Source organism: Pelodiscus sinensis, chromosome 3, assembly GCF_049634645.1.
Source record: "Pelodiscus sinensis isolate JC-2024 chromosome 3, ASM4963464v1, whole genome shotgun sequence".
Lineage (NCBI taxonomy): Eukaryota > Metazoa > Chordata > Testudines > Trionychidae > Pelodiscus > Pelodiscus sinensis.
The window spans coordinates 12,556,582-12,581,338 of NC_134713.1; the positions used below are offsets into that span (position 1 = coordinate 12,556,582).

Consider the following 24,757-nt stretch of genomic DNA (forward strand, 5'->3'; position numbering starts at 1 on the left):
TAGAGGGGAGGGGCAAGGAGCCACAAGAGCCATAATAATAAGACCATCCTGTTACTATGGGATCATATTGAAATTTCTATTATTTGTACTCTCATGATAACCTAACTCACCTTTGTTGGTAAATCTTAGATCATTTTTTGCCATAATGATTTATGATGGCAAAATAATACTTTGTATTAAAAGATCAATGTGAATTGGCTTGTCCCTGCTTTCATTAAAAACCTCCCTGGCTTCGCTCCAAGGAGTATTGGGCTCATAGGTATATGTACAATATAGATGGAAATGTTTTATAAGGGGATATTGCTACTATGAGCAACCAAGCAGGAGCTGTTGTTTCGTAATGTGAGAGCCCCAGACTGTCAGACAATGAGAGATAATCAAAACACAGAATCCCATCTCGTTTTTATTACTGATCAAATCAAACCAGCTCCTGCCCATCACCTGAAAACACTGGGAAAACAGAACACCAGGGACAGCTGTACCCATACTCTATGGACAAAATAAGATGGAAACTGTGTACTTAAAGTTATAGAACTTCAAAATAATCCTCACCATAATCATATTTGGCCTTCAAGACCATTGTGTCTGAGCACCTCCCAATCCTTAATTAATGCATTTCTCCTCATAAGAGCTTATGAGGTAGCAGCATTTTACTAGGGGAATGGAGGCACAGAAACACTAATGCTATGTCTAGACTGCACATTATTGTGCAAGAAGATATGCAAATGAGGTACAGCAATGAATATTGCTGTGCCTTATTTGCATACCTAATGAGCCACCATTTTTGCGCAAGGGGCTTTTGCGCAAGAAGGAGCTGTCTACACTGCTCCTTCTTGCGCAAAGCAATCCTCTTGAGCAATAGCGGTTCTGCTGATTTTTTTCAGGCAGAACGGCTCTTGTGCAAGAGGAGGTTTTTGCGCAAGAAGGAGCTGCATAGACATAGCCTAAGGATATGTCTACACTACAGAGTTTTTTCAGAAAAATGGCCATTTTTCCAAAAAACCTTAAATTACTTCCACACTGCAATTGCGTTCTTCTGAAAGAAAATTGGAAGAACAGAAGGGATTTTTCTGACATTGGTAATCCTCATTGTACGAGGAAGAAGCCTTTTTGCAAAAGAGCTCTTACAGAAAAAGGCGTGTGTGGAAGGGGAAAAGGGAGTTCTTTAGAAAGAAGAGGAAAGAGGAAAAAGCACAGGTGCCCTGGTAGCTACTCCATCCAAAGTAATCACAGCTGAAATGCGAGATAATGTCCATTCAGTGTGGACACTATCTTTTGAAAAAGCAGATCACTTTTTCGATGCACTTGTGTGTGGATGTGCTTTTTTGGAAGAAGGTTTTTTGGAAGATCTCTTCTGAAAAAAGGTTCTTCTGAAAGAAGCCCACAGTCTAGACATAGCCTAAGTGACTTAAACAAGGACACATTGTGAGCATCTGGAAGAGTAGGGAATTAAATAAAATGTCTCCCAAGTCCCAGGCTTGTGCCCTAACCATTGCACCAACCTATCTCTTGCTCCACAGTATGTCAATGTTTGGCCATGAGAGCGAGAAGATGCTACCTGTGAGGTGCTCTCACCTGAGTCTCCTTAACACTGTGTCTTCAGAAGATGAGCTAAAACTGATTCTACTGGGACATCTTTGAGGGCCCCAGATTCTGATTCCTCATCAAAGGCTCTTAAGTAAAGTAAGTTGTCAAGGGATAAGAGGGAAGATCCTCTCATTGATTGATAACTGGTTAAAAGACAGGAAACAAAGGGTAGGAATAAATGGTATGTTTTCAGAATGGAGAGAGGTAACTAGCGGTGTCCCCCGAGGGTCCATACTGGGGCCAATCCTATTCAACCTATTTATAAATGATCTGGAGAAAGGGGTAAACAGTGAGGTGGCAAAATTTGCAGAAGATACTAAACTGTTCAAGATAGTTAAGACCAAAGCAGACTATGAAGAGTTTCAAAAAGACCTCACCAATGGCAAATGAAATTTAATGTTGATAAATGTAAAGTAATGCACATTGGAAAAAATAATCTCAACTATACATACAATATGATGGGACTAATTTAGCTACAACTGCTCAAGAGAGTGATCTTGGAGTTCTTGTGGATAGTCTAGGAAAACATCCACTTAATGTGCAGTGGCAGTAAAAAAAGCAAGTAGAAGGTTAGGAATCATTAAAAAAGGGATAGAGAATAAGACAGAAAATATCTTATTGCCTCTATATAAAACCATGGAATGCCCACATCTTGAACTCTGCATATCAATGTGGTCGCCTCATTTCAAAAAAGATATATTGGCATTGGAAAAGGTTCAGAAAAGGGCAACAAAAATGATTAGGGGTTTGGAATGGATCCCATATGAAGAGAGGTTAAAAGACTGGGACTTTTCATCTTAGAAAAGAGGAGACTAAGGGGGGATATGATAGAGGTCTATAAAATCATGTCTGGTATGGAAAAAGTGAATAAGGAAAAGTTATTTACTTATTCCCACAATAGAAGAACTAGAAGTCACCAAATGAAATTAATAGGTAGCAGGTTTAAAACAAACAAAAGGAAGTTTTTCTTCACTCAGTACACAGTCAACCTGTGGAACTCCTTGCCAGAGGATGTGGTGAAGACTAGGACTTTAATAAGGTTCATAAAGAGTTGAAGAGATTCATGAAGGTTAGGTCCATCAATGGCTGTTAGGCAGGATGGGTAGGAATGGTATCCTTAGCCTCTGTTTGTCTGGAAATGGATGACAAGAGAGGGATCATGTGATGATTACCTATTGTGTTTGCTCCTTCTGGAGCATCTGGTATTGGCCACTCTTGGTAGATAGGATACTGAGCTAGATGGACCTTTGGTCTGACCCAGTATGGCCGTTCTTATATTTTTATATAGGTATCAGATCAGACACCTATTTCACAGGCCATCACTAGCATAGCACTTGAGACAGAGAGTAGCCGAGTACATATGGGGGCTTCCAACTGCAGTACAGGATATGTTAATTTTATAGCATACCCTAAGATGTGCTGGTACCGTTCTTAGTAATGGGTGAAGAAAAAACAAGTGGCAGGAAGTTTACATCTTTGTCAGTTTGTGGAACTTAACTAAAATCTGTATTTACAGAGTGGGTGAATAACTTGGCAACCCTTAAGATACCTCCTCACACAAAGGAACAATATGATGTGTGATTACAGCTGGTTCCTTCTCAGATTGCATCAATGCTGATCGTAAAGCTTCCCAACACACATTTTGTTGCACAAACAGGGATGCTAGCCTTTCTCTGGCTCACCTCTCAGCTTGAACAGTTACATGATGCCTACCTACGTCCAATTCCTCCTTCACTTTGAGGCTAGAGAAAGAAGTGTTATGTTCCTCTCCTAAACCATTGTAGTTTTGCTGTGCACAGTCATCAAGAGAAAGCTGCAATTCAAGAATTAGTGAAAGTGGCTTGTTAAGAAAGGGCTTTGGGATCCTTCTGGATTAAAGTTGCTATATAAATAATAGGCGTGGGGAACTGAAAACTGGGTTAGAAGTACAACCTGTCACATTAAATCCTAAGGGGTTGCCTGGTCCTTCTCCCCCCGGCCAAAAGTGATTGATGTCCTCTGCAGAAGGCCAGCCTAGTGCAAAGTGGGGTGAGCTGGGCAGTAGGGATGTAAGCGACTAGTTGACTATCCGATAAGCATAAGCTTATGCTTATCGGATAGTTGACTAGTCCCTCAACTAATCGCTTCTCCCCACTTGTTGCCTCTGTTAGAGAGGTCACAATGGGAGGGAGCAGGAACTGGTGTTGGGGGGAGCGAGCTTAAAAGCTGGTTCCTCCCAGCACTGTCTCCACGGGGGACACGGGAGGCAGAGGAGTAGTGGGACTCAGCTCGCGCCCAGTCCCAGACACTACACCTCTGTTTTTTAAATGTATTAAGATTTAATACATTTAAAAGGCAGAACAGCAGCGGGGTTAGCTCCTGGGGTTGGGAGCTAATCCTGCTGCAGCTCCCCCACTTATCAACTCATCAATTAGTCGATTGGTTGATTAAACTAAATTTAACATCCCTACCAGGCAGATGGCTTTGTCTGTCTCTGTTTTGAAGTTCTTCTTGTCTTAAGGTTCTGGGTTCTAAAAAGTAAAGCAGTGTTATGTTGCAACCCTCCTGAAAGAGCACATTTTGGGTTTTTTTATTTGTATGTACACTGTGAACATCTCATAGGATATCAGATCTTTATGCTCAATATACACCCGCCACCCAAAGCACTGTGGTTGAGGGACAGCTTGCAAACACAAAACAAAGAGAGATACTTTCTCCCTGTCAGTCATTCACGGTAGGAAATGAGGTGCTGGAGGAACCAGGGAGCCAATGCTTTCAGCTCCTGATCTTAGACAACCTATTAATGCAGTAAAGCCGCAAGTACAGACCAGGTGAAAAGCACCCCTCATCACACAAATGCCAAATAAACAGGTTTAATGTGGGAATGGATGTTGGGGATGGTGGAGAGAATCAATGCTCCAATCCACTACCACGTGCCTATGGCTGTGGCCAACCCGCCAAGCCTATTCATTCGGCCTATGGCTGCCCCTCTGGGAGCCTCAGGCACAGAGCAGCTGTATGTGGCTCTCTGTGCTGCACATGGAAGGAGGCTTTGCTCACTGCCCCGGCCTCCAGCACAATCTCTCAGCTCCCATTAGCTAGAAACCAAGGGGAGGAGGGTGGAAGGCTTTCAGTGGGAGCTGAGAGATTGTGCTGAGGGTGGGGACTGAGTGTGAAGCCTTCTCCCCTGTCCTTTGCGCCAGGCACAGAGAGCCACCTAGAACAGGCAGCCATTTTGAATGGCATGGAATATCTCCATGCCCAGGGTCCTAGTGAGTTGGCCACAGGCTGGATTAAAAGACTTGGCAGGCCGGTTTCATTTTTGCTTGACCTGGTGAATGGGTACTCTAGGAGACCTGTAGTCAGATCCTGATCTCCTTTGAAACTGATGGAAGGAAAAGTGCTCTCTAAGAGTTAAACCTTGTTATAAACCAACTGAAACCCACTCTCAAGGTGGAAGGTTACTTACTGAGTATTGGATAAATGGGTCAACATTAATGTCCAGCGAAGCATGGGAAGATGTGGTGACAATTAGAAGTAGGAAACAGAAAGCTATAATGCCCAGGAATGGCATTTCACTCGATACTTTATGGCAGAACCTGAAAGAAAAATACAGCAAAAGGTTAGGAATTTTTCTATTGATTTGCATAGTGAGGAATATTAATAAACTCCATGGAAAAGTGCTATTTTTAGTCAAACTACAATCACTCTAGTGATAGATGAGAAATTTATTTCTTTATTTTATTTTATTTATTTAAATATTTTTACCCCGCCTTTTTATTTAAAATATTTAAGGCAGCTTACAAGAACAAACAAACAAAAATACAAATATATATTAAAATTTAAAATATGAGACCTCAGAGGGACATAACCAGCTAAAAACATATTGAGAAGAGGAACACACACATACAGACTCAAACATTATTAATAAAAGCACGAGTAAAAAGAGTGGCTTTAGCCTGATGCCAGAACAATGCTAGCGTTGGCGCCATGTGAATATCCCGAGGAAGAAAATTCCACAGCCTGGGAGCAAAAGCTGAGAATGCCCTGTTCCACGTAGATGTTAATCTTATCTCCGCAAGTGGGGGAACACGAAGCAAAGCTGACCTCAATCCTCGGGCAGGTTCATATGGGAGAAGATGGTCCTTCAGATACCCTGGACCCAACTCATTTAAGGCTTTATAGGTCATAACTAAAACCTTAAATTGTGCCCGGAAACATACCGGAAGCCAGTGCACCTGCCAAAGCACTGGCATAATGTGCTCCATATAACTAGTGTTGGTTAAAACTTGAGCAGCCGCATTCTGGACCAGTTGAAGTTTCCGAAGGCTCTTTAGAGGCAGCCCTACATAAAGTGCATTACAGTAATCCAGTCGGGATGTAACAAGAGCATGGATCACTGTGGCCAAGTCATGCTTGTTCAGTAAGGGGCGCAGCTGGCGGATTAAACGAAGTTGCCCAAAAGCACTCCTGGCCACCGAAGAAATCTGATTTTCAAATTTTAAAAAAGGGTCCAGGAGGACTCCCAAGCTGCGTACCTGTTCTTTCATGGGGAGAGTAACCCCGTCTAGAACGGTGCCATGCCACATTCACGCACAGATGACCTCCTGATCCACAGGATCTCAGTCTTATCTGGGTTCAACTTCAGCTTATTTTACTTCGTCCAAACCATCACTGCCTACAGACACCGATTTAGATCAGTCATTACCACACCTGGTTCTAATGTCACAGGGAAATAGAATTGGGTTTCATCTGCATATTGGTGGCACCATCTTCCAAAACTCCTCATGACCTCTCCCAGTGGCTTCATGTAGATATTAAACAGCATAGGGGACAAGATACCCTTGCGGGACCCCATAGCACAATTGCCACGGGGTCGAAGAGCAGCCCCCAAGCTCCACCTTCTGAAAGCGTCCTGACAGGTAGGACCGGAACCATTGCAAAGCAGTGCCTCCAATACTCAACTCCTCCAGGCGTCCCAGAAAGATATCATGGTCAATGGTATCAAAAGCCACTGAGAGGTCTAGGAGAATCAACAGGGATGCACTCCCTTTGTCTATCTCCCGGTGTAAATCGACTACCAGGGCAACCAAGACTGTTTCAGTTTGAAAACCAGACCTAAAGCCAGACTGAAATGGATCTAAGTAGTCTGTTTCTTCCAAGAAAGCTTGGAGTTGCAGCACCACCGCCTGCTCGAGTACCTTGCCCAAGAAGGGAATATTAGCAATTGGGCGATAGTTATTTAAGTCATATGGGTCCAGGGAGGTCTTCTTGAGTAACGGTTTTATCACTGCCTCTTTCAAGGCAGCAGGAACCATACCAGATCTAAAAGACGCATTAATAATCCCCTGGACCCAGCCAGTTATCCCTTCCCGGCTAGATTTAATAAGTACGTGGTCAGTTGCACTCCTCCAAGCATCCTGTCCATATCCTCAGTCTGCAATAGCTGAAACTGAACAAGAGAAAAAAGACTGGGTGCTGCACTCAGCACATTCTGTGCCCCACTTATACAGCAATCAAAGTCTAAATCCAACCGGATGTGGGCAATCTTATTAGCAAAATGCTTTGCAAACAGATTGCAGCCGGGGGCCAAAGGCTCCTCTATTTCGTCATGAGTGCCAGACTGTAATAGGCCCTGCACTACTTGAAACAATTCTGCTGGATGGTATTGTGCGGACATGATACAGGTGGAGAAGTAGCTTTTCTTCATTGTCAGCACCGCCACAGAGTAAGCTCGCAGTTCAGCTCTAACCCACAGTCGATCAGACTCAGCCCTAGTTCTCCTCCAGTGGCGTTCTAGCCGTTGCACAGACTGTTTTGCTGCCATCAGCTCCCTAGAAAACCAGGGAGCAAACTTGGCTTGACTGGTCTGAAGAGAGCGCTTAGGAGCAATCATATCAACTGCCCGGTCTACCTCGGTGTTCCATGTATCAACTAGGGTATCTACAGGACTATTGACCATAATGGCTGAACAATCCCTCAGGGACCTCAGAAAACCCTCCGGATCCATCAGCCTCCTGCAAGTAGGAATAAGAGATCCTTTGGAATAGGGCTTTATTCCAGAGGATCGCGCCAGTCTGGACGCTTTTCTCCGGCTTATCTCCACGCTGGAAAAAAGCGGCGGCCATGAAAATGCAAATGCCGCGGGGGATATTTAAATCCCCCGCGCATTTGCCTCTTCCAAAGTTCTACATTAGCATGCCTATTCCGTAATAGGCGGCCAATGTAGACGTAGCCACAGTGTTCTGTGCCATCAGCATGCACTTTACTTTTTTTCACCTTTGTGTCACTTGTCTTATCTTTGTGTCACTTTAGTAAAACCGGTAGGGAAAAAAACTACGCGGGTGGAAACCAGTGGAATCCGGTAACTCTGCACATGGGCAACACTAGCAAACAAAATACCTGATGGGCCACCCATAGAGCCAAAATGGACCGCATGCGGCCCCCAGCACACAGGTTGCCTGGCACTGATTTAATAAGTGGGCAATGGATGGGCCAGTTGGTGGTGCAAGCTGACATTTCCATAGTAAATGAGAGGGGATAGGTAGGGTAAGGATAAGCCATGAGGGGACCCTGAAAGTGAAGTCAAGTAGCTTATGTCTGACAGAATAGAAAAGGCCAACTAGCAGGGGTATGCAAAGAGGGGGGAGAGACATTCAAAGTGTCAAGTTCTGAAAATGATCTTTGTCGAAGCCTTCTGCGTGGATGAGAGTGAAGCAAGATTGCATTTGTCCAGGCCAGAGGGAAGGATATGGGAAGAACTGAAGGATAAGAGGATGAGGGCCTGCAGGACAGTTTTAGTGATGTGATGGATAGGAAAGGCCGTATCTTAGTGACGTTATGCAGAAAGAAGATTTAGCCCGCGTATTTTGACATAGGTCTGAGCTGAAGATGCAGTGATGGTTACAGGCCTGAGTGACAGGCAGAATGGACATGTTGCACACAGGGCTTGAGAAAGGAGGTGGAGGGCAGGTCTGAGGAGAAAGATTAAGAGCTTGAACTGAAATTCATGTGGAGATGTCAGAGAGACAGGCCGAGGTTTTAGTTTGTACAAAAGAAGTCAGGACTGGACTACAGAAGCAGGTTTGGAGTTGTCAGCGCAGAGATGGAAATCAAATTTGAATTACTCGGACATAAGGTGTAGACGGAGAAAAGGCAAGACCAAGAGCAGAGCCCCAAGGAATCCCTACAGAAAACTGGAGGGGGTCACGGGGATGATGAGGGTCCTTTGCAGGACTTGCTGAAGGAGCGGTTAGATAGGTCAGAGGAGAGCCAGGAGAGAACAGAGCCCCCTAAACCAAAGGGGACAAGATTTCAAGAACAAGACCATGGCAGACCGTGCAACATGGCTGACAGGCCAACGAGGGTGAGGGTGGAGAACTAATTCTGAGATTTAGCTAGGAAAAGGTCATTACAGACTTTGGAGAGAATGGTTTCAGTGGAGTACAAGAGTAAGAAGGTACATTGTGAGGGTCTACAATGGAACTGGAGGAGAACTCCACCCAGTCATTGTACGTCATGCAGTCAATGGGCTTAGAGACAGAAGGGAGATGGGGAGGCAAGTGAAGGTGATTAAGCTGGAAGAATTACAGCATGTTTGTATGGGGGAGGAGGAAAGCCAGAGGAGAGTGAGAGGTTCAGAAAAGAGTATGGGAATGGATGAGAGTGAGCAGGAGGGAGTCCAGGAGATGGGATGAGCCCATAGGCACATGTGAACGGGTTACAGGAGGCAGGGGAGGTGACAGAATTGCTCCAAGAAGTGGAGGGAACTCAGGGCTGGGGCTGGGGACAGCCATCCTTCAGCATAGCCCAGACTGCACCAGGCTGCCCTTGCCTCCCCTCCCCTCAGTCCCTAGTGCCACCTGGAATGCATCCCCCAAGGCTCTGGCAGTGATCTAAAGGGTCTGGGGCTCTGGCCACCAACACTGCTGCAGTAGCAGTGACAGTGGTCAGAAGCTCTAGACTCTTTTGAATTGCAGGGCCCTGGGGCAACTACCCCTTTGCCCCACCCTCTCCGCAGGCCTGACAGGAAGAGAGCCGCCAAGACACTTCTATGTCTGTGCCAGGAAAGGAGGAGAGAGTCGTAGAAGGGGAAGGAAGGCAAGCGAGGCGAGGAGTGGATCATGTTCGATTTTCCTCATCTTCTCTTGGAAGACATTGGCGAGTGCCTGTGTGGAAAGAAAGCAAAGGCTGGAGGAAGAGAGGGTTTGAAAAGTGATCCACAGGAGGGAAAGGGGGCATGAGACTGAATTAAGGCGGAGAAGTAGACTTGCTTAGTTAGGAAGATGGCAGAATGAAGGCAAAGGGGATTAATTTATAGTGTAGGAATTCAGGCCGGCCATGCGATTTCTGCTCTGAGGGTATGTCTACACTACCCCCCTAGTTCAAACTAGGGGGGTAATGTAGCCATATGGAGTTGCAAATGAAGCCCGGGATTTGAATTTCCTGGGCTTCATTTGCATAAAGCCGTCCGGAGCCATTTTTAAATGCCGGCTAGGTTGGACCCCGTGCCGCGCAGCTACACGCGGCACAGGGTCCGACCTAGCCGGCATTTAAAAATGGTGCCAGCCGGCTTTATGCAAATGAAGCCCAGGAAATTCAAATCCCGGGCTTCATTTGCAACTCTGTATGACTACATTACCCCCCCTAATTCGAACTAGGGGGGTAGTGTAGACATACCCTCAGAGAGCAGAGGGAGTGGGTATTGGGAGACAGCCTGTCAACACTGGTGTAAATCCAGAGTCACTCCACTGGAACAGCTCACTTTGGGGTTACTTTGGTAAGACAGAGGTGGGGTCAGTGATGCCCAACTATAAGGGCGAGGAGCTGCTGTCCTGAGTGGACTCCTCTCCCCAGAACCTATAGAAATCATTAGTGCACAACCAGTGGCTCTCACTGCGCACCGATGCCAGTATTGGAAGCAGCATCCATCACACCAAGCCAGGATCTTGGTTCAGTGCTGATTCCAAAGAAAGAGCGCCTCCTGCTGACTAACAAGCCCCACTCCAAGAAATGTTAGAAAAGTGCTTGGAACTCTCCCATCCCACTGTTGACTTAACCTAGACTTGCTTGGCTTGGGAGTGTGCCAGGCCCACCATAGTGCGGCTGCAGGCAAGACAAACTCATGTCTTTTGGAAACTCATGCACTCTTTATGGTACTTTAGGAAAGACTCTCTATAGCAGGGCTACTCAACTGTGGAAGCCTCGGGGGCCACAATAATACTCACAGCACATGCCGAGGGCTGCAACTTAACTGTGGTTGCATATACGTGCAAACATATATGCAAATATATGCAAATAGTTTATTTCACATTGATGGGCATGAATACAAAGATTAAGGCAAGACTACACAACAGGCAGGCCCCATTTAAGTCACTTCTGCTGATATTAATAAAATACAATATGCACTTGATTTCCAACCATATGACAATACTTTTAATGAGCAATGACAGTTCAGGCATTTAATTACTAAAACGCATATCAACAGAAGACCATTATATTGACTCGCTGTTGTGGAACGTGTGCCCAGTGGAGGCCATGTTCAAATGGTCCCACCCGCAGGCCATGTGTTGAGCCCCACGTAAACCCAAACTGCACCATGAGCTGCAAGCAAATGGGCCGCGGGCTGCATACGACCCATGGGCCGCATGTTAAGTAGCCCTGCTCTATAGGCTGCATGCAAACTCTACGAGTCCATACTCCAAACTCTTCAAGGTCCATTCAGTATAGGGAAAATATATGTCGTTAAATATAGGCATGTGCATAAATCCTCAAAACATAGACAAGAATACTTATTATTAATACAACTATCAATCATCAGTGGCGGCCCGTCCATAGCGCAAACTAGGCGGTTGCCTAAGACACCAAATTAAACGGATGTTGAGGCGGGGGCGCCGATTGCACGCCGATTGTGCATTTCGCCTAGGGTGCCAGTTGCTGGCAGCTCATCTAGGGCTGCTCCTGTCAATCATCATCATCATCATTAGTCTTATTGTTGCAGCACCTAGGTGTCAGGGCTCCATGTAATAAAGAAACATAAGAAAGAGGCATCCCCTGCCCTGAAGAGCTTACAATTGAAACAGACTGCAGGTGGATAAAGCAAACAAATTATGAAAGGAAACAATCAACCAATGCTGATCATCATGGAAAACAGCAATTGCTCTGAGACAGGACAGTGCCTTGTGTAGTTTTCATTCTGCCATTTACAAACATATGTGCAACCACGTACACTCTGGGCCACATTCTTTCCCCAAATATGTCATCAGGGAAGCCACATAACTAACAGCAAATGACCCATCATCTGTATCATTAGAAGGTACCTGCAGCTTGCCAAAGCAGATATGCCCTAATTATGAACTGTAAATATTTATGGATTAGGTAAACACTGAGGTGTTCATTTTGATTATACAATGTATCCAAATGGGTGTAAAAATTTATCTTTTAATTAAATTGTTTCAGTAAAGGAAGATACAAAGAACTTTCATATGGTTTCTTCTTTGCATAGAAAAGTACAGTAAGAAGGATTATCTTCCTGGTGAACAAGTGCATTGTTTTGATATTCTTCAAATGTGAAATGAAGCTAAACTACAAGGCAATGGTATATCACCAAATTATCAGCACCATTGTTTAAGATCAGCAAAAGTTGCCTGTTACATCATATTATTTTTGTTGAGATAGCAAAAAGTGAAACTTTGCACAAAAGCATTATTTCTGAAGATCATGAAGTTTTTTTCTCAAGTAGCCTGTTGAAACCATGCTAACGCCCCCGTAGCTTTATGTTTTGAGACAGCTTTTAAGTGATCACCATAGATGCGATTGTATTACATATGTACATTATTTTCAAAAATATGGATAGAGGTAAGAAAACTTTTCTGAGACATTGTGTTAGCATAACAAAGATAGTACTGAGAGCACAATGGGAGAACATAATAAACATCCGTTATTTCTTTCTTCTTTCTTTCTCCTACTTCAGACAGGCTATGTCTAGACTGCAGGCTTCTTTCGGAAGAAGCTTTTCTGGCCGAGAGCTTCTGAAAAAACTTCTTCCAAAATAGAGCGTCCACACTGCGAAAGCGCATCGAAAAAGCAATCTGCTTTTTCGACAGATAGTGTTCACCTCAACGGACGCTATCTCGCATGTAAGCTGTGGACAGAATTACTATGGGCAGAATGGGCACCAGGGCACCTGTGCTTTTTCCTCTTTCCTCTTCTTGCGAAAGAACTCCCTCTTTCCCGTCTTCTGGAAAAAGGCTTCTTCTTTGTAGAAAGAGGTTTACCAATGTCAGAAAAATCCCTCAGTTCTTTTGATTTTTTTTTCAAAAGAACGTGATTGCAGAGTGGACATAATTGAAGCTTTTTCAGAAAAATTGCCGTTTTTCCAAAAAAACTTTGTAGTGTAGACATACCCGCATTCCCTGAGCTTCAGAGTTGTCTAGCTCTAGTTTTGCTTAGTCTTATTCCAAAGACAATTCAAACAAGGTCTAAACAATCTCTAACCACTTTAATTTGCAGTTCCTTAGTCCTTCCTACCTCTTCTCACAAATGTTCTTTCTGTGTTTCTCGCACTGTGACTGTGGGCAACTAAAATCCTAACAGAATTGGGCAGATTTTTTTTTCCTACAGAAAAATTTCTGCAAAACCAAAAAGTTGTTTTTGTCAGAACTTCCAGCAGAACATTTCAGCTGTGATTTCCAACAGGCAGAACTTGAAACACCTGCTCCTTTTTCACTTTGGATAAAAAATTAATTGATAATCCAACAAAGCATCAAAGATTTTCAAGAAAAGCAGACAGTTTCCATGCTTAAAAATCAATCCTTCAATTTTAGAATTGTTAAAACTTTGGTGAGAAATCTTCAGCCAGCCCTCACTCCAGGGCTGATGCAGATCCATTTGCTAGCAAGATGTCTGTACTCTTTTCCCTACAAGTCATCTCACCATCTCCAAGCTTCCACAGCTCAGAAAGCAAGATAGACACAACTTTACTTCCAACTCAGTCTGCTGAACTAAAGTACACAGGTTTGCTGTCACATCACTTGCTGAAAACATTTGGTTTTCAGATACAAAACAACCATAGAAAACATACACCAGGGAACCAACCTGTGCTAGGAGAAGGACAGTCCGACTCTTCATGAACCGAGAGCAGCTCTTCTTCATCCCTAATCTCTGAGAGTTAGTCAGAAGTCTCAATGAGTCTTTAAAGAACCTCTTACAAACCCAGCCTATTTCTTATAGATGAAAAGGCTGTACATGAAATCCAGGCATGTAATCTGCTTTACCTGGCCAGTTTTCCCTGAATTTGACTCGTGCCTTCTTTAAAGTCTTTCTCCCTTCCAATAGCTGTCTATCTGCTCCTAATGCAGGACATTCGATGAACTGGTCGGGTTGTCATTGCTGCATGGAGAATGACTAAGGTTTGTGGCTGGGACTCCTTTCAAAGCAACGTCACAGTACACAACACAGCAGGCATTTTAAGAAGTAATTTCCTGATATCTCTCATCAAGTAACTCTATTTTTCCCCTCCACAGGATCCAATTTCTCAGCATGTCACTCCAGCAAGTGGCCTAACTTGTTCTGTCAGCATGATTCATTCTGTTTGGATTAAACAAAGGGTCCTGAAAATGGTAACTAACCAGATAAAAATGAGGGTTGTAATTGCAACGGAATGATATTCACTGCCTTTGATTTAATTGCCAAGGGAAAACTACCTGAAAGTTACTCTGATAGGCCAGCAGGCTGGCTGCTTTTCAGAGATTCCCAGAGTTCGAGCAGCCCCATATGTAACAGGAATATTTATAGGTAGATGATATATCACAGCAGCATTGCAGGTTGCATGCAATGCAGTACTATCGGCAAAGTGTTTTCTGATTAAAGTCCTAGCCCCACTGGTTCAAGCTTTTAAGGAACAGGATGCCATTTGCTTACAAAGCTCTGCCTTATATGCACAGAAATACAACTTTGTAACAGGACTCCAAGTTCATTTCATAAGAGCCTGTGGAAAAAACTACATCATTAAATCCAGTGTGAAAGCATCGGGTAAATACTCAACCGGAGATGTTAGGGCTGGTGGCCAGTCACGCTTCCTAAGTGGTTTTTTTTCCCTTGCCCCATTCATAATTTACAGTCACGTCATTGGAAGTCTTATTGTGCCGGATTTTTACCTTTTCAGAGAGATCTGACTGGGTTACTCTTTGGATGAAGCAAGCCTACAGAAGTCTATGCACCACACAGGGTTGTTAATGAGTCAGGAGGTGGTAACCTGGTCTCTGAGTTGGTTGGTATGATTTGTAATGGCCTCAGGGCCAAAGATTACCATGAGCTGTGCTGGGCGCTGCCCAAAGCTACTGCCAAAGCCTCAGAGAACTTCAATGTGAAAAGGAGCAAGAACAGATGAAGGGCTGGGGCTGAGGCTGTGACATAGCAGCAAATGAGCATGGAGTGGTTTAGCTCTGCTTTGTTAATGCCCCAGTTGGCTGGCATTGGGAATTAATAGTGAACTGAATGCTCAGCATGGCATTTGGGAACACAATGCTGCTGACGGCCCCATCTTCACCACTGTGCAATTGGGACAGTTTTACTGTCGGGAGCAATAGTTACTTGCTAACTTCCCACTTAACCCTGCACAAGGGCTCAGGGCTGCAGTGGGGAGAGCTCTCTCCCTCAAGCCCTGAAGCTCTCGGGGGCTCCTGCACACCATTCCCCAGCCTGGAGCCCCTCCCCAAACCTGGAACCCCCTTCCCACACCTTCCATGCCCAGCCCCACCCCAGAACCCCACCCCCAGCGGGAGCCCTCAAACTGCTTCACCTCAACCTTTTGTCCCTTGAAGCGGAGGGGATACTCAGAACCTCTTGGCCCTACTTCTGCCACATGAATTTTGTTATGTGCACTCATAGGAGGGTAAGGGGTCACACATCACGTCCATGTGACACATCACCTCCACACTGGTGCACGTAAGAAAATTCATTCCACTCAGGGGTGGGTAAAAATAGAGGAATCACTGGTTATCTGCCCTCCGTCTGTGGGAGTCCTATCAGAAGGGTCACAGCATGAATACAGAGCAGGTGGGTGAACTGCAGCATGGCCACTGGGCCTGCAGCATCGCCAGGGCAACAGAGGTTATAGAACTGGTCCCAAAGGGCAGCCAAAGTGGTTGCCCGGAGACCTGCAGGTTGGGAATGGCTTTCCCCTGAACCTTTGGGCACCGCCATGCATGGGAGAAAGGCCCCAGTGCTGGTGCTGCTCCAACCCATAAACTGAGGGAGTTAAAAGTAACCATCCATTGCCTTTATGCTCACCCCTAAAAGCTAAAAGTAGAACCAAGTCTTACAAAGGTGATTTGATGAAAGCAGCGGTGACCAGCAGGAAACAGAAACTGGCTCCATCTAGGTTTGCAGACCACGAGCAGGACAGAGAAATTAAAGTTACATGGTACATGATCCTGAATGCCCAAAACCTCTGCCCTCCAAAACCTAATTCAATAAGCAGTTCACACAAATGGCAGGTCCAGGGTGGGAACAACGCCAGTCTTAATTTGCACAGTATTTGCCAAATCTTTTTTATTTATTATTTTTAAACTGTTGAAATGTCTGGGCACAAAGTATCTCATTCAACACATTTCACTGTGTTGTTTTATAGGAAGGAAAGGTAAATTCCGTAAATCCTCTGGTTTTGTCAGGCTGGGCCAGATCCAACACTCAGTGAAATGAGTACATTGACTCCAGTGGGCTTTGGATCAGGTTTGCAATGCCCCCGGCAGCTGTTTCTGACCCTGCCTGGCTTTACTTTGCAAGCTTTGGCACCAAACAGTGAGGATGGACCTTCCATGGGAGGTTACATTTGTTGTGCTCGTGGGAAGGTACCTGTCAAATGCCAAACTGGATCCATATCCCAATCTCTGCCAGAGTCCGGGATATTAAATTGGGCAGCTCCCTCAATCTCTCCACTTGAAGCTGTTCCACAGGGGATAAACAATAAAAGACTGCTTGCCCCCTTTTTGCTGGAAAATTATTGTAACATTACATTTTAATAAGATCAAAATGTTGTGTTTTGATTGATTATATTACTATATTATGGAAAAGTCAAAATAATCAAGTGGTGATGGAATGCTCTGCCTGTGTCAAATTTCAGAACTTCTGTTTCAGGATGGAAAGTTTGTTCTGATTTGGAATGAAAGAAATTCCAAAATGTTGGCTATTCCTGGGGCAGAGGATGGCTGGTTTTCAGCCAGCTCCTGTCATAAATAGGTGTAACTGGCCTAGAATAGCCTTTAGGACTTGCTGGGAGCAGTCTAATGGAAGGTACTGTCCTTCCTGAGAACCCCAACAAGCAGGAAAGAGCATTTGCAGCTACAACTTGTAAGTGTTGCTGCTTGCCTGGAACCTCCATGAGAAGCCAAATCTTTTGGTTAGTTTGGAAGAGAGACAGGGCATTGCTTATTTCAAGTGCCTAATGGTGCTGTTCGTACTAATTGCATGCAGGCCTTGCACCCACCAAAGGCAAGATGATCAGCCCTTACATGGAGGTTGTAAAGTGAGCCAATGTTTCATGCACCTTTCCACGTTCACTCCACATCCCCACAGTCGATCACCATGATCTGACCAAGCGAGGGCCTAGCCCACCGACTCCCGCCACCTCTTATTCCTCACTATTAAAAAATACTCAGTGTTGTGTGAGTAGCTCCTGGAAGGTATGAGCACGTTCCTAAAAGCACTGAACACTCTCACCTCTCATCGGCTCTCACAGGGATAGCCAGGGACCTATGCCTGTCTCAGCTGTGCTAACCATGGCCAGTGTTCTCATTTCAATGCAGCTGTCTGGTTATTTTTTGAGATATCCATCATCGCCATGGTACCCAAGTGCCTATTTGTTGGCACGCTTATTGCCCTGGGCAGTCAGTGAGCTATTTTGTGTCTCAGACATCTATAAGGAAAATTCTATTTTCCTCATCTATTTCCAGCATCTGAGAAGAAAGAAAAGCTGGGAGAGAGGAATTAGGAGAAGCTAGAGCAGGGGTGGGCAAGATCCGGCCTGCAGGCCAGATCCAGCTCACCAAGCCTTTGTAGCCAGGCCACTTCCTTCCAGGACCCTCCGACAGGCTCCCTGCCTGCCACAGTCCCTGGCCACTCAAAGTGGCTGGCTGCTGGGGCCATTTGCCTCTAGACACCACACACCCCTTGCAGAAGCAGGGGGAGACTAGGTAAGTGCCTCCCAGCCAGAGTCTGCCTCTGGCATCCCAACTCCCTGCCCCAGGTCACAACTTCCTCCCAAACTCTGCACCCCCTCCTACACTCCTACTCCTTATCAGAATCCTCTCCTGCACCCATACCCCTCCTGGATCCTGCACCCCAATCCTCGGCCCCAGTTCACAACCTCCTCCTTCTCCCAAACTCCGTCTCAAACTCCACACTCTAACCTGCACACCTATCCCAAGCTCCCTTCTGCACCCAAGATCTGTCCCAGAACCCACACCCCCTCCACAGGAAAGTGCAGCCTGTGACCGCTTACCAAAATCTTGGAGTGGCCCCATCCATCAAAATTATTGCCTGCCCCTGAGCCAGAGACTTAAAACCACATTTGTAAAGGTTCTGAGGTACCTAAATATATGGATAGGCATCTACAGGAATTTTCAACAATGCCTCAGTACCTAACTCTCAAAAAAATTGAACTTAATAGGAATTAGACACTGAGGCAGTATAGAAAAAAAAATCACACTCAGTGCCTTGCAAAATCTTTAGGTACATTACTGCATAAAGGATTGTGACTAGAGGGCTGCAAAAAATTTCAGCTGCAGCTTTTCTTGTTACCTAAAAGGGCAGATTAGGTTTGATGGCAACATTTCATGGAATAGTAGGACTGGAAGGGACCTTGAGAGGTCATCGAGTCCAGTCCCCTGCCCCCATGGCAGGACCAAATACTGTCTAGACTATCCCTGACAGACATTTATCTAACCTACTCTTAAGTATCTCCAGAGATGGGGATTTCATGCATGGGGAGTTTGGCAAATTGGCTTAGTTGAAAACAAACAAATCAAAAGTTTTGAAAATATCAGAATGAACCACTTTGATGCTTACAAAATGAAATATTTTGATTTTCCAGGATAGCATCATAAGGGGATGTAGGCATCATTCACAAAACTAATGAGGAAGTGAGAGTATGTCCCTCTGATAGTCAATATTTCTGCATTTAAACACTCATCTGGGTTGTGAGAGATCCAAGTTCAACTTTGTGCCTCAAAATGGGATTTAACCTTTTGTCTGCCACGTCCCAGATGAAAGCCCTAACCACAGGAGTGTTGGCCATAAGGAGAGCTTAGTCATCACTTCCTTCTCCCTTAATTTCCTTTCCTTTCCTTTTTTTTTTAGGTTTAAAATGCCTGAAATTAAGTATTTTACTTTGGGACAAATGAAGCCCTATTTTTATGCTGAAATGAATTTAATTGCCACTTTTAGATTCACTTGTTTTTTTAAGCGTTAATTTGGGGTTTACTTTTTTGTTTAATTTTGGATCAGCCAGCAAACTGAAACATCAGTTCATTGCCCAGCACTTGCTGTGAATGGTATTGGATCAAGGAACTGAATTCATAGCTGGTGTAATTCTGCATAGAACACTTGGTGTCCATGGAGGTAGACTAGGATCTGGAATAAGATCTTTCAATCTTCAAGCATCATCTGTGCATTTGTTCTAGGAGACCAGATTTCTAGCACTAAGGCCATAATTTAAATGCTAACTTTCTCTTGTTTTCCAAAATTCTTTCCTGACTTCCAGTATGGAATTTTTTGCCATTTTTGCCTTTGCCTTGGTACTATTATTCATCTCCTAAAACATGACTCTGACAGGGGCATAATATGACTAGTGAGTAGACAATGTTTGTTTCAGACAGAAAAGAAACAACGACCTTAAGAAATAGACGCACATGCCCAACAATAATTCATGGGAGAGTTTGCTATAAGGCCAAATGCGGGAAATTGCACTCACTTCAGATAACACATTTCAATGAGAAAAACGCAAAGTAAACAAAGATTACTCAAGAACCTAAGATTCAATCTCGTGGTAACAAGGATTCAAGTGGTGAAAAACAAGCCGTGATTCATTTTTCTGCTCCAAGTTTTTTAAAATGAGCACACGGGATCTAATTATCTCTGTTATTCCAGTTTTGTGCCAGAATAATATAAGTTGCCTGCAAAGACCAGCAGAGCAATGCTGTGGCAAAATGGCTAACAGGGTACAGAAAGGGGAATAACAAGCAGAAGTGGGGAAGGGATCTTGCCTCAGGTTGTATCGATGATAAGAGAATAGTGTGTCCAGTCCTGATGTCCACAATTCAAGAACGATGTGGAAATCCAGGAAAGAATTCAAAGGAGGGGCTATGATAATGATCCAGAGGGAGGGAGCAGAAAACAAGGCTTATGATGTGAAACTTAGGGAGTTTAAGTTATTCAGCTCATCAAAGAGAAGCCGAGATATGACTTGATCACTGTGTACAGGAGAAATATAACGAGTTCTAGGGGCACTGTTTAGAACAGGGGTCTCCAAACTTTTCAGCCCGAGGGCCGCATTAACTATCAAACAGCAGTTTGGGGGCCGACTACACACTTGAGGTCCAAATAAAAAACAATCAAAACATGGATGTTGTTTTTAATTATTTATTTAATATTATTTTATTCAGTTATTATTTAATAACACATTCATACACTACACATGAACACCTGTATTAGTGTGAATGGTGAAATTGTTTCCTGGATGCCAAAATAGCAGACATTTCTGGCTTTAGATTTGTTGTCCCTAACATCAACAGTGACCTGAGATTATCATCGGACAAGTTTGTTCTCAAATTGTTCTTCACGTATTTCATTCTTGAAAATGTTTGTTCACACAGGTATGTTGTTCCAAAGATTGAAAGGTACCTTGATGCAAAAGTTTTGACATTATGAAAGTCTTCCTTGGGCAAAAACTGGTAAAAACCCACCAGTCCTATTTTGAACTTGTCCCTAAGGAGGTCATTTGCTTGCAACTCAATGACTTCCAGCTGCAGTTCATCTGGGCAACTGGCCACATCTGCTTCAAATGGGTTTTGAAACAATCTCACTTCTTCTGCCTTTGAATCCAAAAAGGTCTCCACAGGCCGGATGAGAGGGCCTCGCGGGCCGCATCCGGCCCCCGGGCCGTAGTTTGGAGACCCCTGGTTTAGAACATGGGTTCCTAAACTGGGGGGCGTGAAGAAATTCCAGGGGTGGCACAAGGCTACCTAGCCCCCCCTCCCATCAATCCCACCCCAAGTATTACTGCTATTTTTTTGGGTGGGAGGGGGTGTGAGAGTTTCTCAAAAATCAAAAAGGGGATGTGATGCGAAAAAGTTTGGGAACCACTGGTTTAGAGGGTCAAATCTGGTTGAATTGCTTAAAAACAAGACTTTTTAGCACTCAAGACTGGTAGTGCTTCACTATAAGGCACCAAACCAGTCACAAAGAACACTTCTGTTTGTCACACTGCCAGCCAGGGGTCACACAAACAAACCCCTCAGACACTCCAGCTTCTCCTGTGGAATACCAGGAACAACAAGTACCACACCTTACAGAAATGAGGTTACAGCTACACTGCAGTTTTTTTGCAGAAGAGATTATGCAAATCGTGCATGCATTTGCTTATCTTCTGATTCTTTTTGCGGAAGAGGTTTTGCCAATGAAAAGCCCCAGATAGACCAGGCCATTTGTCGGAATAAAACCCTCTTTCACAAGATCCTGTAAACCTCGATTTTTGAGGAAAATGGGCTCTTGTGAAAGAGGAGTTTTTTTATGACAAATGGCCTGATCTACATGGGGCTTTTTACTGGCAAAACCTCTTCAGCAAAAAAGAATCGGAAGAAGATATGCAAATGCGAGCGTGATTTGCATATCCACTTCCGCAAAAAACAAAAGGCTGTGCAGCCATAGCCTGAGAGATTATGAAAACCAATCTCACCAAATCCAAACTGCTTCTTCTGATCCCAAGGGACCAGCCACATTCCCAGGTCAATTTATGTTTTAGATCTTACCTAAAAGAGCACATTGTACCAGTCCTTTATAATTGAAAATCTAAAGGGTTTATTAATAAAAGAAAGAAAGAAAGAAAGAAAGAAAGAAAGAAAAGGTTGAGAGTAATATTGTTAAAGGAAACAAAATTATATGCATCAAATTACAAAGCTTCTGGTGCAGGCTTGAACAGAGATGGAATAAACTGCTATCTGAAAAGTCTGTGGAATACATCCTCTGTTAGGATGTATCATCAGTCCTTCCAAGCTCAATTCATAGCAAAGATGCTCCTGAAGTGATGAGCTGGAGTGAAGACAATGGAGGAACCCCTATGGCCCTTTTATGACCTTGCTCATGTGGAGGGAATTCCATTGTTTGCACTGTGTGAAGGGACCTCCCCAAAATAGAGTTTGTCACACGTGCAAGTCACCTGTCCGTTCATGATTCAGCCCTTAGCAGACATCGCTTATATGAAAGTTTCTTTAGATGTGGATTGGCACCAATCCAGGTCCATTGTCAGTCATCTGCATCATGGCCCTAGTGCATGGGCACAAAGAAGATTGAAAACTTCTTGTACTCTCTCCTCTCATGTGTACACCAAGGGCCCTAAAAATATCCATTGAAGTCAAACTTGCATTGACTTCAATAGCTGTTGTCTCATATCCCTAGACTGGGCCAGGCACAAGCTATTCCCACATGCTAAAGTCCTAGAAAGCCCAATGCCTGGATGCTTCCAACTTGTTGAGCCTTTTTAACCTCCTGCTTATTTTCCTGTTATTGCCATGGGAGCTGCTGAAATAATACGAATGCATCCGGCTAACGTGGCTTGATGTTTACATAACCCACTCTAGACGGTGAAGGAGTTTCCTACACAAAGGAATAGGCTGTTACACCCAGCAACCAGAATTAAAATCCAAACCAGCATCCTGTGCATTTCATGTACACAGCAGGACCAACAGCCACTATGGGCCCCAAGGCAACATTCGGAAGGGCAGTTCCTCACTGTTGGAAAGGGTGAGGCTGAGGGCAGTCACCCCTTTGCACCACCTGGACCGTTGCACATGATACACACACCCCAGTCCTCAAAGCCATGTGGAACACCTCTCTGGCAATCTCCTGGCAGTTCAAAGGAGTCTGGGGCTACAGTAGCAGCGTCAGCAGCTGGGAGCTCCATGCTCCTTTGAATGGCTGGGCCTTGGGGCAATTTCCCCATTTCCTCCACCTTCCGCCTGTCGGCAGGCTTTTTCTGCCTGAAATAGTACAGAGTTGCTTGGACATGGTAAATACAGTCATAGCAGATCCATTGGCAATTAGACTGGCTCTGAGCAGGATTAGAGCATAAGGTGTTAAAAGGTTCAGGCTATTGTATTCTCAGGATCTTTTTATGGTATCAAAGCTGTTGGCTCCATCTGAATCATTGGCATTTGGCACGTGGTCAGTTAGTGACTCACCACTGTGTTACTTTAATTTTATGGCTGGGGAACACCACTGAGAATAACCCTGGTTCTGGAACAAAGGGCTTGTCTACAAGGTATGGCAAAGGTGAGATTCCTAAAGTGCACTAACCCACTGGGCACTAGCTGCACCAAGCAGACCCTGCTGGAAGGGTCCTCAAGAGGTCATTGAGTCCAGTCCCCTGCCCCCATGGCAGGACCAAATACTGTCTAGACCATCCCTGATAGATATTTAAGAGTAGGTTAGATAAATGTCTCCAGAGATGGGGATTCCACAACCTCCCTGGGCAATTTATTCCAGTGTTTGACCACCCTGATAGTTAAGAACTTTTTCCTAATGTCCAATCTAAACCTCCCTTGCTGCAGTTTAAGCCCATTGCTTCTTGTTCTATCCTCAGGGGCCAAGATGAACATATGACACCATTTTAGATACCTGAAAACTGCTATCATGTCCCCACGCAATCTTCTCTTTTCTAAACTAAACAAACCCAATTCTTTCAGCCTTCCTTCACAGGTCACGTTCTCTAGACCTTTAATCATTCTTGTTGGTCTTTTCTGAACCCTCTCCAATTACTCCACATCTTTCTTGAAATGTGGTGCCCACAACTGGACACAATACTCCAATTGAGGCCTAATCAGCGCAGAGTAGAGCGTAAGAATGACTTCTCGTGTCTTGCTCACAACACACCTGTTAATGCATCCCAGAATCATGTTTGCTTTTTTTGCAACAGTATCACACTGCTGACTCATATTTAGCTTGTGGTCCACTGTAACACCTGGATCCCTTTCTGCCGTACTCCTTCCTAGACAGTCACTTCCCATTCTGCATGTGTGAAACTGATTGTTCCTTCCTAAGTGGAGCACTTTGCATTTGTCCTTATTAAACTTCATTCTGTTTACCTCAGACCATGTCTCCAATTTGTCCAGATCATTTTGAATTATGACCCTATCCGCCAGAGCAGTCACAACCCCTTCCAGCTTGGTATCATCTGCAAACTTAATAAGTGTACTCTCTATGCCGATATCTAAATTGTTGATGAAGATATTGAACAGAACTGGTCCCAAAACAGACCCCTGTAGAACCCCACTTGTTATACCTTTCCAGCAGGATTGTGAACCATTAATAACTACTCTCTGAGTATGGTTATTCAGCCAGTTATGCATCCACCTTATAGTAGCCCCATCTAAGTTGTATTTGCCCAGTTTATGGGTAAGAATATCATGCAATAAAGACCGTATCAAATGCCTTACTAAAGTCTAGGTATACCACATCCACCACTTCTCCCTTATCCACAAGACTTGTTATCCTATTAAAGAAAGCTATCAAATTGGTTTGACATGATTTGTTCTTTACAAATCCATGCTGGCTGTTCCCTATCACCTTGCCATCTTCCAAGTGTTTACAGATGATTTCCTTAATTATTTGCTCCATTATCTTTGCTGGTACAGAAGTTAAACTAACTGGTCTGTAGTTTCCTCTGCCCCCTGGCAGGACCAAGTACCATCCCTTACATATTTGCCCCAGATCCCTAAATGGGCCCCTCAAGGACTGAGCTCACAACCTGGGGTTTAGCAGAACAATGAACTATCCTTGCCCCCCAAGGACCTCCACAATCTGGGCCCCCTTTTCCTTCCTTAGTTCCAAGTCCATTTTGGTTGAGGGCAGGGCTTGACCCCCTTTACCTCTGGAGGCAGGGATCTTATCTGCTGTGCTACTAGAGGAGCCCCCAACC

General features: G+C 44.4%; 1 protein-coding gene across 3 annotated transcripts in view; it reads right to left on the reverse strand.

Moving 5' to 3' along the window:
* ADGRF5 (adhesion G protein-coupled receptor F5) overlaps positions 1 to 24,757 on the reverse strand; it is a 76,806-nt gene that overhangs the window by 41,931 nt on the left and 10,118 nt on the right. The window contains exons 1-2 of one of the 3 annotated variants that reach the window (XM_025183419.2): positions 13,842 to 14,310; positions 5,036 to 5,165 (exon numbers count right to left, since the gene is read on the reverse strand). In XM_025183419.2, coding sequence (XP_025039204.2) covers positions 5,036 to 5,140 — 105 coding nt within the window. In that variant the 5' untranslated portion in view covers positions 5,141 to 5,165; positions 13,842 to 14,310. The other 2 variants (XM_025183418.2, XM_075923387.1) reach the window with 2 other exon arrangements.